The sequence below is a fragment of the Leuciscus leuciscus genome, assembly GCF_965113295.1.
Source record: "Leuciscus leuciscus genome assembly, chromosome: 19".
In the NCBI taxonomy this organism is placed as follows: Eukaryota; Metazoa; Chordata; class Actinopteri; order Cypriniformes; family Leuciscidae; genus Leuciscus; species Leuciscus leuciscus.
The window spans coordinates 33,222,732-33,240,057 of record NC_138743.1 but is presented as its reverse complement, the minus strand read 5'-3'; the positions used below and the strand labels follow the sequence as shown (position 1 = coordinate 33,240,057).

At 43.0% G+C, this 17,326-nt stretch overlaps 4 protein-coding genes and 1 long non-coding RNA gene across 5 annotated transcripts in view; 4 read left to right on the top strand and 1 right to left on the bottom strand.

Moving 5' to 3' along the window:
• LOC309482595 overlaps positions 1–17,326 on the bottom strand; it is a 475,034-nt gene that overhangs the window by 277,096 nt on the left and 180,612 nt on the right. The window lies entirely within an intron of this gene.
• Positions 2,326–3,163, top strand: LOC309482668 (zona pellucida sperm-binding protein 1-like). Its single transcript, XM_082148132.1, has 3 exons — positions 2,326–2,403; positions 2,482–2,639; positions 2,716–3,163. Exons 1-3 carry the CDS (start codon positions 2,339–2,341, stop codon positions 2,910–2,912), a joined length of 420 nt encoding a protein of 139 aa, XP_082004258.1. The 5' UTR covers positions 2,326–2,338; the 3' UTR covers positions 2,913–3,163.
• LOC309481975 (zona pellucida sperm-binding protein 1-like) lies at positions 7,046–7,883 on the top strand. Its single transcript, XM_082147099.1, has 3 exons — positions 7,046–7,123; positions 7,202–7,359; positions 7,436–7,883. Exons 1-3 carry the CDS (start codon positions 7,059–7,061, stop codon positions 7,630–7,632), a joined length of 420 nt encoding a protein of 139 aa, XP_082003225.1. The 5' UTR covers positions 7,046–7,058; the 3' UTR covers positions 7,633–7,883.
• On the top strand, positions 11,754–12,591 carry LOC309481590 (zona pellucida sperm-binding protein 1-like). Its single transcript, XM_082146553.1, has 3 exons — positions 11,754–11,831; positions 11,910–12,067; positions 12,144–12,591. Exons 1-3 carry the CDS (start codon positions 11,767–11,769, stop codon positions 12,338–12,340), a joined length of 420 nt encoding a protein of 139 aa, XP_082002679.1. The 5' UTR covers positions 11,754–11,766; the 3' UTR covers positions 12,341–12,591.
• On the top strand, positions 16,448–17,313 carry LOC309482375 (zona pellucida sperm-binding protein 4-like; the record flags this gene model as incomplete). The annotated part of the gene is made up of 4 exons (XM_082147719.1): positions 16,448–16,540; positions 16,619–16,776; positions 16,853–17,045; positions 17,115–17,313. Exons 1-4 carry the CDS (start codon positions 16,476–16,478, stop codon positions 17,311–17,313), a joined length of 615 nt encoding a protein of 204 aa, XP_082003845.1. The 5' UTR covers positions 16,448–16,475.

Here is a 17,326-nt window from a genome sequence, read left to right as displayed (position 1 = left end):
TTCACATTTCTACTACATAAATGACCCATTTTAAATACACATTCATCGTTCTACAGGTAAAGTATCCCTAAAAACTTTCTTAAAATATACAGGCCTGTTGCCATAAGAAAACTATGATGTGTTTCAAAGAAAAAAAACAATCCAGAATAGCTAAAACATCTAATATAAAAAAGGCTGAATTCAGAATGGCAGAAATAGTACTAGCATACTATTCTGAATTCAGCTCAATGTGGTTTTATGTACGTTTAAAAGGGAAAACTTGACTTTTAAGGTTACATTAATCCGGATACATCTGAAAATGGCGTTTTCCTTTATAAACGCTCTCTGTCCACACTACCGTTTTCGGACGTCTCAGTGTGGATGAGAAACTTTTGAAAAACGCCTGAAAACGCTAAATTCCCCTTTACTGCGCATGCGTAAAACCCCACAAAAGATCACTGATATGATTCAGATGGAAAGATAAATAATGAAGTTATCGCGCAATTCTTCTGACAGGATCATCTTATTTAGTAAAATATCTCACCATTCACTGATGTGGTCCAGGTCGCACGCAGTCACCATATGTTTGGTCTAAAACGCAATGGCTCTCATGTATTGCCGCAGGACATCAAATGTGAGTAAATTCTGTCATCTTTGCATGACTGTGATATGAAGAGTGTGCAATGTAGAATATTTTTAGCAACAGTGTGAAAGTGAATAGCACATAACAGGCACAATACTGGTATAAACATGAATATCTATTGGTACAATATGTGTCACATGACTAAATTTACGTCATCGTTTTTAAATACCACCGGTTTCACAGTCCACACTACAACGTGAAAATGGCAGAGACAAAAAATATACGTTTTCAAACAAAAACGTATTAGTGTGGACATGGCCTAAGAAACAATAGAATCACCAAGTTGCATAAACTCCCACTCGTGCAAGTCTGGAGAATCATGACTGTTAATGAAGAGGGAGGGATTATCATTAATTAGCCAAAGTCTGTAGAGTACAAAAAGACCAAAGGGCAGCACCTCAACAATGTGACTAGCTGTTGAACAATGGCAGGAAGTTGGGGTGCTGTTCAGTTTCTGGCACTTTGTGTTTGGTTCTGTGCGTTTAGTCATGCTGTTCCGAAGTGGAGTGATCTGCCCCTGAATCCTGATGCGCTGATGTTCCAGCAAACTGACCAGCGGTTTCAAAAGCCATTTCAACAGCAAGCTAGTCAACAGTTTCCTCAGCAGGTTCAACCACAAGCTAGTCAACAGTTTCCTCAGCAGGTTCAAAAGCCAGTTCAACAGCAAGCTAGTCAACAGTTTCCTCAGCAGGTTCAACAGCAAACTAGTCAATGGTTTCCTCAGAAGGTTCAAAAGCCAGTTCAACAGCAAGCTAGTCAACGGTTTTCTCAGAAGGTTCAAAAGCCAGTTCAACAGCAAGCTAGTCAACAGTTTCCTCAGCAGGTTCAACAGCAAGCTAGTCAATGGTTTCCTCCGAAGGTTCAAAAGCCAGTTCAACAGCAAGCTAGTCAACAGTTTCCTCAGCAGGTTCAACAGCAAGCTAGTCAATGGTTTCCTCCGAAGGTTCAAAAGCCAGTTCAACAGCAAGCTAGTCAACAGTTTCCTCAGCAGGTTCAACAGCAAGCTAGTCAATGGTTTCCTCAGAAGGTTCAAAAGCCAGTTCAACAGCAAGCTAGTCAACAGTTTCCTCAGCAGGTTCAACAGCAAGCTAGTCAACAGTTTCCTCAGTCAGTTCAACAGCAGGCTAGTCAACCGTTTCCTCAGTCAGTTCAACAGCAAGCTAGTCAACAGTTTCCTCAGCAGTTTCAGCCTAAGCAGCCAGTGGCACAGGCAGAGCCCCTTGACAAATGTACGGTAGCTGATTATGAGCAGATTCAATGTGGACCACCTGGTATCAGTGGTGCTGAGTGTGCTGCTATCAACTGCTGCTTTAATGGACAGCAGTGTTACTATGGGAAGGCAGGTAAGAGTGTAGAGTCAATGTAGAGGCATTCATGTTAAACTGATCCTCAGCAATAACCTGCTCTTGTAACTTGTTCCAGTGACTGTCCAGTGTATAAGAGATGGTCAGTTTGTGGTAGTGGTGGCTAGAGATGTTACGCTGCCTCGATTGAGCCTGGATTCAGTCCGTCTCCTGGGTGGAAGTGATCCAGCTTGCAGTCCTGTGGGATCCACACCTTTCTTTGCTATATACCAGTTCCCTGTCACTGCATGTGGCACAAGCATGATGGCGAGTAGCTGCTTGTGGTTTTGTTCTGCATGGCTTAGAATGGATTGGATGCTAACAATGTTACTATTTGCAGGAGGACAGTGGATATGTGGTGTATGAAAACAGAATGACCTCCTCATATGAAGTGGGTATTGGACCACTTGGTTCCATTACAAGGGACAGCCATTTTGAGTAAGTGATGTATGCTTTATCATAAATGTGAATCATTGACAAATGCAAATCCAAACAAGCTCACTGTTTGTTGTCCAGGCTTCTCTTCCAGTGTAGGTACTCTGGTACCTCTGTGGAAGCTCTGGTTGTGGAGGTCAACACCGTTCCTCCACCTCCACCAGTAGCTGCTCCTGGACCCCTCAGGGTGGAGCTTAGACTGGCAAATGGTCAATGTGTCACCAAAGGCTGTGCAGAAGGTAAGTGTCTGTCCCAAGTATGCCTAAAGCCTCTTTAAAACTCCAGTTTCTAGTTAAACGCTGTATTCTTCCTCAGGGGACGAGGCGTACACGTCCTACTACAGTGATGCTGATTATCCAGTTACAAAAGTCCTGCGGGAGCCTGTGTATGTTGAGGTGCACATTTTGGAGAGGACCGACCCCAACATTGTCCTGATGCTGGGACGTTGCTGGGCGACATCAACCCCCAGTCCACTCAGTCTACCCCAATGGGATCTTCTGGTTGATGGGTGAGTAAGGCCAGTCTTTATCCATCTAGTGTGCTGTAAGGCATTTCTGACTGCCTCTTTGCCTTTCAGATGCCCTTACCAGGATGATCGTTACCTGACCACATTGGTTCCAGTGGCTGGATCATCTGGTCTTCAGTTCCCGACCCACTACAAGCGCTTTGTTGTGAAGATGTTCACATTTGTAGATCCAGCATCACTGGCTCCTCTGCAGGAAACAGTATGCTCTGCAGCCTTACCTCAACCCTTAATATTAGTGCTTTTACAGTGAATTCTATGGCTTAACCCTTTCCCCCCCCTCTGTTAGATCTTCATCCACTGTAGTACAGCGGTGTGCCATCCCTCCTCTGGCTCCTGTGCGCAAAGTTGCACTAGGAAAAGTGAGTGCTTGCTGTAAGTTGACTTCAGGAACTGAGAATTGTATTTAAATGCCCCTCATGCTTCTACCACTTCTTACAGGAAGAGACGTGCACGTCAAGACCATCTCTAGTGGGCAAACTGTGGTGTCTAGTGGACAAGTTATCCTGGTCAAGTGAATTTATGTGTTTTAATAAACTTCATGAAACTCAACATGTTTCTCTTTGGTATTTCATTTCTGTCTGGAGTTGGCTGTTTCATGACTTCTCAGTTTGACTTCTGCACTACTGATACTTTTTCTTTTGTGCATTGAGATTCTTGACTCGAACTAAACAAGCCAAATCTGCCTAAGCCATCTAACGTTACTATTTGCTCAGTTCTAGTTGTTAACTTGGGGCCCCTGTTCATGTTTCACACATCAAATTAAGGTTTTTAGCTTCTGTTTGTTTGAGGCTTTACATATGACTTTATGGTTGGACTAGCATAACTGCATATATTGATGCCCAAACCCCTCTGAGGTCACTCGTTGGCTTTTTGTAATGCTTTTTTACAGTCACGCAAGTATGAATCATTTCTTGGGATAAAGGATTGGTTGATACTGAATTTATTTCAGGCTAGTCCCAGGAATGTAGACTGCTTTCATTTTAAGCATTAATCCCTTAACTGTTGTATCCCAACAAGGTAGCTGTCCAAGGCCTTGTTTACACCTGGTACTAAGAAGCATTTTTGTAAATCGGATCACAAGTGGACTGTGGTAAATGAAGGTGTAAAAAAAGGGACAAATTATTTAATAATTTTGAGCTTGTCTATTTTTGGCCACTTCCAGAGGTAGTCCAACACTTTCGACCAGATTGCTTTCATAGAGTAGATGCTCATGTGGTTGAATGTGTTCGAACAGCCACAAAACGGTGTACTCTACCGCCTACTGACCTAGTACGTAAACATTTTAAGAAGTGCGCTAGCAGGTGTGATTTAAACTTTCTTAAAATATACAGGCCTGTTGCCATGGGAAAACTATGATGTGTTTCAAAGAAAAAAAACCAATCCAGAATAGCTTAAACATCTAATATAAAAAAAGGCTGAATTCAGAATGGCAGAAATAGTACTAGCATACTATTCTGTTAATCGCGCCATTTTCGCCACAGTAAACAATGAATGGCTACTGTAGAACGCAAAAGCCGAATCCCGGACATTTTGGGCGATCTCGAAATCCCGGGCAGACTCGTCACGGAGACTCACGATAAAACAGCGTCTTTTAAGTTTTGAGTCAACTAGTAGCCTAGCCTAGTTGTTTAACTGCGCTCTCTTACCGGTAGGCGTGGCTTGGGAGTGGCCTCATAGGGCAGCGAAGCAAGTGCATTCTGGGAGTTGTTGTCTTTCATCCACATGAGCCAAAAATACATTTTCTGGCTTTTCTCAGTCTAGAAAGCTCCAAATTCAAAAATAATTTCACATTTCTACTACATAAATGACCCATTTTAAATACACATTCATCGTTCTAGAGGTAAAGTATCCCTAAAAACTTTCTTAAAATATACAGGCCTGTTGCCATAAGAAAACTATGATGTGTTTCAAAGAAAAAAAACAATCCAGAATAGCTAAAACATCTAATATAAAAAAGGCTGAATTCAGAATGGCAGAAATAGTACTAGCATACTATTCTGAATTCAGCTCAATGTGGTTTTATGTACGTTTAAAAGGGACAACTTGACTTTTAAGGTTACATTAATCCGGATACATCTGAAAATGGCGTTTTCCTTTATAAACGCTCTCCGTCCACACTACCGTTTTCATGCGTTTTCGGACGTCTCAGTGTGGATGAGAAACTTTTGAAAAACGCCTGAAAACGCTAAATTCACCTTTACTGCGCATGCGTAAAACCCCACAAAAGATCACTGATATGATTCAGATGGAAAGATAAATAATGAAGTTATCGCGCAATTCTTCTGACAGGATCATCTTATTTAGTAAAATATCTCACCATTCACTGATGTGGTCCAGGTCGCACGCAGTCACCATATGTTTGGTCTAAAACGCAATGGCTCTCATGTATTGCCGCAGGACATCAAATGTGAGTAAATTCTGTCATCTTTGCATGACTGTGATATGAAGAGTGTGCAATGTAGAATATTTTTAGCAACAGTGTGAAAGTGAATAGCACATAACAGGCACAATACTGGTATAAACATGAATATCTATTGGTACAATATGTGTCACATGACTAAATTTACGTCATCGTTTTTAAATACCACCGGTTTCACAGTCCACACTACAACGTGAAAATGGCAGAGACAAAAAATATACGTTTTCAAACAAAAACGTATTAGTGTGGACATGGCCTAAGAAACAATAGAATCACCAAGTTGCATAAACTCCCACTCGTGCAAGTCTGGAGAATCATGACTGTTAATGAAGAGGGAGGGATTATCATTAATTAGCCAAAGTCTGTAGAGTACAAAAAGACCAAAGGGCAGCACCTCAACAATGTGACTAGCTGTTGAACAATGGCAGGAAGTTGGGGTGCTGTTCAGTTTCTGGCACTTTGTGTTTGGTTCTGTGCGTTTAGTCATGCTGTTCCGAAGTGGAGTGATCTGCCCCTGAATCCTGATGCGCTGATGTTCCAGCAAACTGACCAGCGGTTTCAAAAGCCATTTCAACAGCAAGCTAGTCAACAGTTTCCTCAGCAGGTTCAACCACAAGCTAGTCAACAGTTTCCTCAGCAGGTTCAAAAGCCAGTTCAACAGCAAGCTAGTCAACAGTTTCCTCAGCAGGTTCAACAGCAAACTAGTCAATGGTTTCCTCAGAAGGTTCAAAAGCCAGTTCAACAGCAAGCTAGTCAACGGTTTTCTCAGAAGGTTCAAAAGCCAGTTCAACAGCAAGCTAGTCAACAGTTTCCTCAGCAGGTTCAACAGCAAGCTAGTCAATGGTTTCCTCCGAAGGTTCAAAAGCCAGTTCAACAGCAAGCTAGTCAACAGTTTCCTCAGCAGGTTCAACAGCAAGCTAGTCAATGGTTTCCTCCGAAGGTTCAAAAGCCAGTTCAACAGCAAGCTAGTCAACAGTTTCCTCAGCAGGTTCAACAGCAAGCTAGTCAATGGTTTCCTCAGAAGGTTCAAAAGCCAGTTCAACAGCAAGCTAGTCAACAGTTTCCTCAGCAGGTTCAACAGCAAGCTAGTCAACAGTTTCCTCAGTCAGTTCAACAGCAGGCTAGTCAACCGTTTCCTCAGTCAGTTCAACAGCAAGCTAGTCAACAGTTTCCTCAGCAGTTTCAGCCTAAGCAGCCAGTGGCACAGGCAGAGCCCCTTGACAAATGTACGGTAGCTGATTATGAGCAGATTCAATGTGGACCACCTGGTATCAGTGGTGCTGAGTGTGCTGCTATCAACTGCTGCTTTAATGGACAGCAGTGTTACTATGGGAAGGCAGGTAAGAGTGTAGAGTCAATGTAGAGGCATTCATGTTAAACTGATCCTCAGCAATAACCTGCTCTTGTAACTTGTTCCAGTGACTGTCCAGTGTATAAGAGATGGTCAGTTTGTGGTAGTGGTGGCTAGAGATGTTACGCTGCCTCGATTGAGCCTGGATTCAGTCCGTCTCCTGGGTGGAAGTGATCCAGCTTGCAGTCCTGTGGGATCCACACCTTTCTTTGCTATATACCAGTTCCCTGTCACTGCATGTGGCACAAGCATGATGGCGAGTAGCTGCTTGTGGTTTTGTTCTGCATGGCTTAGAATGGATTGGATGCTAACAATGTTACTATTTGCAGGAGGACAGTGGATATGTGGTGTATGAAAACAGAATGACCTCCTCATATGAAGTGGGTATTGGACCACTTGGTTCCATTACAAGGGACAGCCATTTTGAGTAAGTGATGTATGCTTTATCATAAATGTGAATCATTGACAAATGCAAATCCAAACAAGCTCACTGTTTGTTGTCCAGGCTTCTCTTCCAGTGTAGGTACTCTGGTACCTCTGTGGAAGCTCTGGTTGTGGAGGTCAACACCGTTCCTCCACCTCCACCAGTAGCTGCTCCTGGACCCCTCAGGGTGGAGCTTAGACTGGCAAATGGTCAATGTGTCACCAAAGGCTGTGCAGAAGGTAAGTGTCTGTCCCAAGTATGCCTAAAGCCTCTTTAAAACTCCAGTTTCTAGTTAAACGCTGTATTCTTCCTCAGGGGACGAGGCGTACACGTCCTACTACAGTGATGCTGATTATCCAGTTACAAAAGTCCTGCGGGAGCCTGTGTATGTTGAGGTGCACATTTTGGAGAGGACCGACCCCAACATTGTCCTGATGCTGGGACGTTGCTGGGCGACATCAACCCCCAGTCCACTCAGTCTACCCCAATGGGATCTTCTGGTTGATGGGTGAGTAAGGCCAGTCTTTATCCATCTAGTGTGCTGTAAGGCATTTCTGACTGCCTCTTTGCCTTTCAGATGCCCTTACCAGGATGATCGTTACCTGACCACATTGGTTCCAGTGGCTGGATCATCTGGTCTTCAGTTCCCGACCCACTACAAGCGCTTTGTTGTGAAGATGTTCACATTTGTAGATCCAGCATCACTGGCTCCTCTGCAGGAAACAGTATGCTCTGCAGCCTTACCTCAACCCTTAATATTAGTGCTTTTACAGTGAATTCTATGGCTTAACCCTTTCCCCCCCTCTGTTAGATCTTCATCCACTGTAGTACAGCGGTGTGCCATCCCTCCTCTGGCTCCTGTGCGCAAAGTTGCACTAGGAAAAGTGAGTGCTTGCTGTAAGTTGACTTCAGGAACTGAGAATTGTATTTAAATGCCCCTCATGCTTCTACCACTTCTTACAGGAAGAGACGTGCACGTCAAGACCATCTCTAGTGGGCAAACTGTGGTGTCTAGTGGACAAGTTATCCTGGTCAAGTGAATTTATGTGTTTTAATAAACTTCATGAAACTCAACATGTTTCTCTTTGGTATTCATTTCTGTCTGGAGTTGGCTGTTTCATGACTTCTCAGTTTGACTTCTGCACTACTGATACTTTTTCTTTTGTGCATTGAGATTCTTGACTCGAACTAAACAAGCCAAATCTGCCTAAGCCATCTAACGTTACTATTTGCTCAGTTCTAGTTGTTAACTTGGGGCCCCTGTTCATGTTTCACACATCAAATTAAGGTTTTTAGCTTCTGTTTGTTTGAGGCTTTACATATGACTTTATGGTTGGACTAGCATAACTGCATATATTGATGCCCAAACCCCTCTGAGGTCACTCGTTGGCTTTTTGTAATGCTTTTTTACAGTCACGCAAGTATGAATCATTTCTTGGGATAAAGGATTGGTTGATACTGAATTTATTTCAGGCTAGTCCCAGGAATGTAGACTGCTTTCATTTTAAGCATTAATCCCTTAACTGTTGTATCCCAACAAGGTAGCTGTCCAAGGCCTTGTTTACACCTGGTACTAAGAAGCATTTTTGTAAATCGGATCACAAGTGGACTGTGGTAAATGAAGGTGTAAAAAAAGGGACAAATTATTTAATAATTTTGAGCTTGTCTATTTTTGGCCACTTCCAGAGGTAGTCCAACACTTTCGACCAGATTGCTTTCATAGAGTAGATGCTCATGTGGTTGAATGTGTTCGAACAGCCACAAAACGGTGTACTCTACCGCCTACTGACCTAGTACGTAAACATTTTAAGAAGTGCGCTAGCAGGTGTGATTTAAACTTTCTTAAAATATACAGGCCTGTTGCCATGGGAAAACTATGATGTGTTTCAAAGAAAAAAAACCAATCCAGAATAGCTAAAACATCTAATATAAAAAAAGGCTGAATTCAGAATGGCAGAAATAGTACTAGCATACTATTCTGTTAATCGCGCCATTTTCGCCACAGTAAACAATGAATGGCTACTGTAGAACGCAAAAGCCGAATCCCGGACATTTTGGGCGATCTCGAAATCCCGGGCAGACTCGTCACGGAGACTCACGATAAAACAGCGTCTTTTAAGTTTTGAGTCAACTAGTAGCCTAGCCTAGTTGTTTAACTGCGCTCTCTTACCGGTAGGCGTGGCTTGGGAGTGGCCTCATAGGGCAGCGAAGCAAGTGCATTCTGGGAGTTGTTGTCTTTCATCCACATGAGCCAAAAATACATTTTCTGGCTTTTCTCAGTCTAGAAAGCTCCAAATTCAAAAATAATTTCACATTTCTACTACATAAATGACCCATTTTAAATACACATTCATCGTTCTACAGGTAAAGTATCCCTAAAAACTTTCTTAAAATATACAGGCCTGTTGCCATAAGAAAACTATGATGTGTTTCAAAGAAAAAAAACAATCCAGAATAGCTAAAACATCTAATATAAAAAAGGCTGAATTCAGAATGGCAGAAATAGTACTAGCATACTATTCTGAATTCAGCTCAATGTGGTTTTATGTACGTTTAAAAGGGAAAACTTGACTTTTAAGGTTACATTAATCCGGATACATCTGAAAATGGCGTTTTCCTTTATAAACGCTCTCTGTCCACACTACCGTTTTCGGACGTCTCAGTGTGGATGAGAAAATTTTGAAAAACGCCTGAAAACGCTAAATTCACCTTTACTGCGCATGCGTAAAACCCCACAAAAGATCACTGATATGATTCAGATGGAAAGATAAATAATGAAGTTATCGCGCAATTCTTCTGACAGGATCATCTTATTTAGTAAAATATCTCACCATTCACTGATGTGGTCCAGGTCGCACGCAGTCACCATATGTTTGGTCTAAAACGCAATGGCTCTCATGTATTGCCGCAGGACATCAAATGTGAGTAAATTCTGTCATCTTTGCATGACTGTGATATGAAGAGTGTGCAATGTAGAATATTTTTAGCAACAGTGTGAAAGTGAATAGCACATAACAGGCACAATACTGGTATAAACATGAATATCTATTGGTACAATATGTGTCACATGACTAAATTTACGTCATCGTTTTTAAATACCACCGGTTTCACAGTCCACACTACAACGTGAAAATGGCAGAGACAAAAAATATACGTTTTCAAACAAAAACGTATTAGTGTGGACATGGCCTAAGAAACAATAGAATCACCAAGTTGCATAAACTCCCACTCGTGCAAGTCTGGAGAATCATGACTGTTAATGAAGAGGGAGGGATTATCATTAATTAGCCAAAGTCTGTAGAGTACAAAAAGACCAAAGGGCAGCACCTCAACAATGTGACTAGCTGTTGAACAATGGCAGGAAGTTGGGGTGCTGTTCAGTTTCTGGCACTTTGTGTTTGGTTCTGTGCGTTTAGTCATGCTGTTCCGAAGTGGAGTGATCTGCCCCTGAATCCTGATGCGCTGATGTTCCAGCAAACTGACCAGCGGTTTCAAAAGCCATTTCAACAGCAAGCTAGTCAACAGTTTCCTCAGCAGGTTCAACCACAAGCTAGTCAACAGTTTCCTCAGCAGGTTCAAAAGCCAGTTCAACAGCAAGCTAGTCAACAGTTTCCTCAGCAGGTTCAACAGCAAACTAGTCAATGGTTTCCTCAGAAGGTTCAAAAGCCAGTTCAACAGCAAGCTAGTCAACGGTTTTCTCAGAAGGTTCAAAAGCCAGTTCAACAGCAAGCTAGTCAACAGTTTCCTCAGCAGGTTCAACAGCAAGCTAGTCAATGGTTTCCTCCGAAGGTTCAAAAGCCAGTTCAACAGCAAGCTAGTCAACAGTTTCCTCAGCAGGTTCAACAGCAAGCTAGTCAATGGTTTCCTCCGAAGGTTCAAAAGCCAGTTCAACAGCAAGCTAGTCAACAGTTTCCTCAGCAGGTTCAACAGCAAGCTAGTCAATGGTTTCCTCAGAAGGTTCAAAAGCCAGTTCAACAGCAAGCTAGTCAACAGTTTCCTCAGCAGGTTCAACAGCAAGCTAGTCAACAGTTTCCTCAGTCAGTTCAACAGCAGGCTAGTCAACCGTTTCCTCAGTCAGTTCAACAGCAAGCTAGTCAACAGTTTCCTCAGCAGTTTCAGCCTAAGCAGCCAGTGGCACAGGCAGAGCCCCTTGACAAATGTACGGTAGCTGATTATGAGCAGATTCAATGTGGACCACCTGGTATCAGTGGTGCTGAGTGTGCTGCTATCAACTGCTGCTTTAATGGACAGCAGTGTTACTATGGGAAGGCAGGTAAGAGTGTAGAGTCAATGTAGAGGCATTCATGTTAAACTGATCCTCAGCAATAACCTGCTCTTGTAACTTGTTCCAGTGACTGTCCAGTGTATAAGAGATGGTCAGTTTGTGGTAGTGGTGGCTAGAGATGTTACGCTGCCTCGATTGAGCCTGGATTCAGTCCGTCTCCTGGGTGGAAGTGATCCAGCTTGCAGTCCTGTGGGATCCACACCTTTCTTTGCTATATACCAGTTCCCTGTCACTGCATGTGGCACAAGCATGATGGCGAGTAGCTGCTTGTGGTTTTGTTCTGCATGGCTTAGAATGGATTGGATGCTAACAATGTTACTATTTGCAGGAGGACAGTGGATATGTGGTGTATGAAAACAGAATGACCTCCTCATATGAAGTGGGTATTGGACCACTTGGTTCCATTACAAGGGACAGCCATTTTGAGTAAGTGATGTATGCTTTATCATAAATGTGAATCATTGACAAATGCAAATCCAAACAAGCTCACTGTTTGTTGTCCAGGCTTCTCTTCCAGTGTAGGTACTCTGGTACCTCTGTGGAAGCTCTGGTTGTGGAGGTCAACACCGTTCCTCCACCTCCACCAGTAGCTGCTCCTGGACCCCTCAGGGTGGAGCTTAGACTGGCAAATGGTCAATGTGTCACCAAAGGCTGTGCAGAAGGTAAGTGTCTGTCCCAAGTATGCCTAAAGCCTCTTTAAAACTCCAGTTTCTAGTTAAACGCTGTATTCTTCCTCAGGGGACGAGGCGTACACGTCCTACTACAGTGATGCTGATTATCCAGTTACAAAAGTCCTGCGGGAGCCTGTGTATGTTGAGGTGCACATTTTGGAGAGGACCGACCCCAACATTGTCCTGATGCTGGGACGTTGCTGGGCGACATCAACCCCCAGTCCACTCAGTCTACCCCAATGGGATCTTCTGGTTGATGGGTGAGTAAGGCCAGTCTTTATCCATCTAGTGTGCTGTAAGGCATTTCTGACTGCCTCTTTGCCTTTCAGATGCCCTTACCAGGATGATCGTTACCTGACCACATTGGTTCCAGTGGCTGGATCATCTGGTCTTCAGTTCCCGACCCACTACAAGCGCTTTGTTGTGAAGATGTTCACATTTGTAGATCCAGCATCACTGGCTCCTCTGCAGGAAACAGTATGCTCTGCAGCCTTACCTCAACCCTTAATATTAGTGCTTTTACAGTGAATTCTATGGCTTAACCCTTTCCCCCCCCTCTGTTAGATCTTCATCCACTGTAGTACAGCGGTGTGCCATCCCTCCTCTGGCTCCTGTGCGCAAAGTTGCACTAGGAAAAGTGAGTGCTTGCTGTAAGTTGACTTCAGGAACTGAGAATTGTATTTAAATGCCCCTCATGCTTCTACCACTTCTTACAGGAAGAGACGTGCACGTCAAGACCATCTCTAGTGGGCAAACTGTGGTGTCTAGTGGACAAGTTATCCTGGTCAAGTGAATTTATGTGTTTTAATAAACTTCATGAAACTCAACATGTTTCTCTTTGGTATTCATTTCTGTCTGGAGTTGGCTGTTTCATGACTTCTCAGTTTGACTTCTGCACTACTGATACTTTTTCTTTTGTGCATTGAGATTCTTGACTCGAACTAAACAAGCCAAATCTGCCTAAGCCATCTAACGTTACTATTTGCTCAGTTCTAGTTGTTAACTTGGGGCCCCTGTTCATGTTTCACACATCAAATTAAGGTTTTTAGCTTCTGTTTGTTTGAGGCTTTACATATGACTTTATGGTTGGACTAGCATAACTGCATATATTGATGCCCAAACCCCTCTGAGGTCACTCGTTGGCTTTTTGTAATGCTTTTTTACAGTCACGCAAGTATGAATCATTTCTTGGGATAAAGGATTGGTTGATACTGAATTTATTTCAGGCTAGTCCCAGGAATGTAGACTGCTTTCATTTTAAGCATTAATCCCTTAACTGTTGTATCCCAACAAGGTAGCTGTCCAAGGCCTTGTTTACACCTGGTACTAAGAAGCATTTTTGTAAATCGGATCACAAGTGGACTGTGGTAAATGAAGGTGTAAAAAAAGGGACAAATTATTTAATAATTTTGAGCTTGTCTATTTTTGGCCACTTCCAGAGGTAGTCCAACACTTTCGACCAGATTGCTTTCATAGAGTAGATGCTCATGTGGTTGAATGTGTTCGAACAGCCACAAAACGGTGTACTCTACCGCCTACTGACCTAGTACGTAAACATTTTAAGAAGTGCGCTAGCAGGTGTGATTTAAACTTTCTTAAAATATACAGGCCTGTTGCCATGGGAAAACTATGATGTGTTTCAAAGAAAAAAAACCAATCCAGAATAGCTAAAACATCTAATATAAAAAAAGGCTGAATTCAGAATGGCAGAAATAGTACTAGCATACTATTCTGTTAATCGCGCCATTTTCGCCACAGTAAACAATGAATGGCTACTGTAGAACGCAAAAGCCGAATCCCGGACATTTTGGGCGATCTCGAAATCCCGGGCAGACTCGTCACGGAGACTCACGATAAAACAGCGTCTTTTAAGTTTTGAGTCAACTAGTAGCCTAGCCTAGTTGTTTAACTGCGCTCTCTTACCGGTAGGCGTGGCTTGGGAGTGGCCTCATAGGGCAGCGAAGCAAGTGCATTCTGGGAGTTGTTGTCTTTCATCCACATGAGCCAAAAATACATTTTCTGGCTTTTCTCAGTCTAGAAAGCTCCAAATTCAAAAATAATTTCACATTTCTACTACATAAATGACCCATTTTAAATACACATTCATCGTTCTACAGGTAAAGTATCCCTAAAAACTTTCTTAAAATATACAGGCCTGTTGTCATAAGAAAACTATGATGTGTTTCAAAGAAAAAAAACAATCCAGAATAGCTAAAACATCTAATATAAAAAAGGCTGAATTCAGAATGGCAGAAATAGTACTAGCATACTATTCTGAATTCAGCTCAATGTGGTTTTATGTACGTTTAAAAGGGAAAACTTGACTTTTAAGGTTACATTAATCCGGATACATCTGAAAATGGCGTTTTCCTTTATAAACGCTCTCTGTCCACACTACCGTTTTCGGACGTCTCAGTGTGGATGAGAAACTTTTGAAAAACGCCTGAAAACGCTAAATTCACCTTTACTGCGCATGCGTAAAACCCCACAAAAGATCACTGATATGATTCAGATGGAAAGATAAATAATGAAGTTATCGCGCAATTCTTCTGACAGGATCATCTTATTTAGTAAAATATCTCACCATTCACTGATGTGGTCCAGGTCGCACGCAGTCACCATATGTTTGGTCTAAAACGCAATGGCTCTCATGTATTGCCGCAGGACATCAAATGTGAGTAAATTCTGTCATCTTTGCATGACTGTGATATGAAGAGTGTGCAATGTAGAATATTTTTAGCAACAGTGTGAAAGTGAATAGCACATAACAGGCACAATACTGGTATAAACATGAATATCTATTGGTACAATATGTGTCACATGACTAAATTTACGTCATCGTTTTTAAATACCACCGGTTTCACAGTCCACACTACAACGTGAAAATGGCAGAGACAAAAAATATACGTTTTCAAACAAAAACGTATTAGTGTGGACATGGCCTAAGAAACAATAGAATCACCAAGTTGCATAAACTCCCACTCGTGCAAGTCTGGAGAATCATGACTGTTAATGAAGAGGGAGGGATTATCATTAATTAGCCAAAGTCTGTAGAGTACAAAAAGACCAAAGGGCAGCACCTCAACAATGTGACTAGCTGTTGAACAATGGCAGGAAGTTGGGGTGCTGTTCAGTTTCTGGCACTTTGTGTTTGGTTCTGTGCGTTTAGTCATGCTGTTCCGAAGTGGAGTGATCTGCCCCTGAATCCTGATGCGCTGATGTTCCAGCAAACTGACCAGCGGTTTCAAAAGCCATTTCAACAGCAAGCTAGTCAACAGTTTCCTCAGCAGGTTCAACCACAAGCTAGTCAACAGTTTCCTCAGCAGGTTCAAAAGCCAGTTCAACAGCAAGCTAGTCAACAGTTTCCTCAGCAGGTTCAACAGCAAACTAGTCAATGGTTTCCTCAGAAGGTTCAAAAGCCAGTTCAACAGCAAGCTAGTCAACGGTTTTCTCAGAAGGTTCAAAAGCCAGTTCAACAGCAAGCTAGTCAACAGTTTCCTCAGCAGGTTCAACAGCAAGCTAGTCAATGGTTTCCTCCGAAGGTTCAAAAGCCAGTTCAACAGCAAGCTAGTCAACAGTTTCCTCAGCAGGTTCAACAGCAAGCTAGTCAATGGTTTCCTCCGAAGGTTCAAAAGCCAGTTCAACAGCAAGCTAGTCAACAGTTTCCTCAGCAGGTTCAACAGCAAGCTAGTCAATGGTTTCCTCAGAAGGTTCAAAAGCCAGTTCAACAGCAAGCTAGTCAACAGTTTCCTCAGCAGGTTCAACAGCAAGCTAGTCAACAGTTTCCTCAGTCAGTTCAACAGCAGGCTAGTCAACCGTTTCCTCAGTCAGTTCAACAGCAAGCTAGTCAACAGTTTCCTCAGCAGTTTCAGCCTAAGCAGCCAGTGGCACAGGCAGAGCCCCTTGACAAATGTACGGTAGCTGATTATGAGCAGATTCAATGTGGACCACCTGGTATCAGTGGTGCTGAGTGTGCTGCTATCAACTGCTGCTTTAATGGACAGCAGTGTTACTATGGGAAGGCAGGTAAGAGTGTAGAGTCAATGTAGAGGCATTCATGTTAAACTGATCCTCAGCAATAACCTGCTCTTGTAACTTGTTCCAGTGACTGTCCAGTGTATAAGAGATGGTCAGTTTGTGGTAGTGGTGGCTAGAGATGTTACGCTGCCTCGATTGAGCCTGGATTCAGTCCGTCTCCTGGGTGGAAGTGATCCAGCTTGCAGTCCTGTGGGATCCACACCTTTCTTTGCTATATACCAGTTCCCTGTCACTGCATGTGGCACAAGCATGATGGCGAGTAGCTGCTTGTGGTTTTGTTCTGCATGGCTTAGAATGGATTGGATGCTAACAATGTTACTATTTGCAGGAGGACAGTGGATATGTGGTGTATGAAAACAGAATGACCTCCTCATATGAAGTGGGTATTGGACCACTTGGTTCCATTACAAGGGACAGCCATTTTGAGTAAGTGATGTATGCTTTATCATAAATGTGAATCATTGACAAATGCAAATCCAAACAAGCTCACTGTTTGTTGTCCAGGCTTCTCTTCCAGTGTAGGTACTCTGGTACCTCTGTGGAAGCTCTGGTTGTGGAGGTCAACACCGTTCCTCCACCTCCACCAGTAGCTGCTCCTGGACCCCTCAGGGTGGAGCTTAGACTGGCAAATGGTCAATGTGTCACCAAAGGCTGTGCAGAAGGTAAGTGTCTGTCCCAAGTATGCCTAAAGCCTCTTTAAAACTCCAGTTTCTAGTTAAACGCTGTATTCTTCCTCAGGGGACGAGGCGTACACGTCCTACTACAGTGATGCTGATTATCCAGTTACAAAAGTCCTGCGGGAGCCTGTGTATGTTGAGGTGCACATTTTGGAGAGGACCGACCCCAACATTGTCCTGATGCTGGGACGTTGCTGGGCGACATCAACCCCCAGTCCACTCAGTCTACCCCAATGGGATCTTCTGGTTGATGGGTGAGTAAGGCCAGTCTTTATCCATCTAGTGTGCTGTAAGGCATTTCTGACTGCCTCTTTGCCTTTCAGATGCCCTTACCAGGATGATCGTTACCTGACCACATTGGTTCCAGTGGCTGGATCATCTGGTCTTCAGTTCCCGACCCACTACAAGCGCTTTGTTGTGAAGATGTTCACATTTGTAGATCCAGCATCACTGGCTCCTCTGCAGGAAACAGTATGCTCTGCAGCCTTACCTCAACCCTTAATATTAGTGCTTTTACAGTGAATTCTATGGCTTA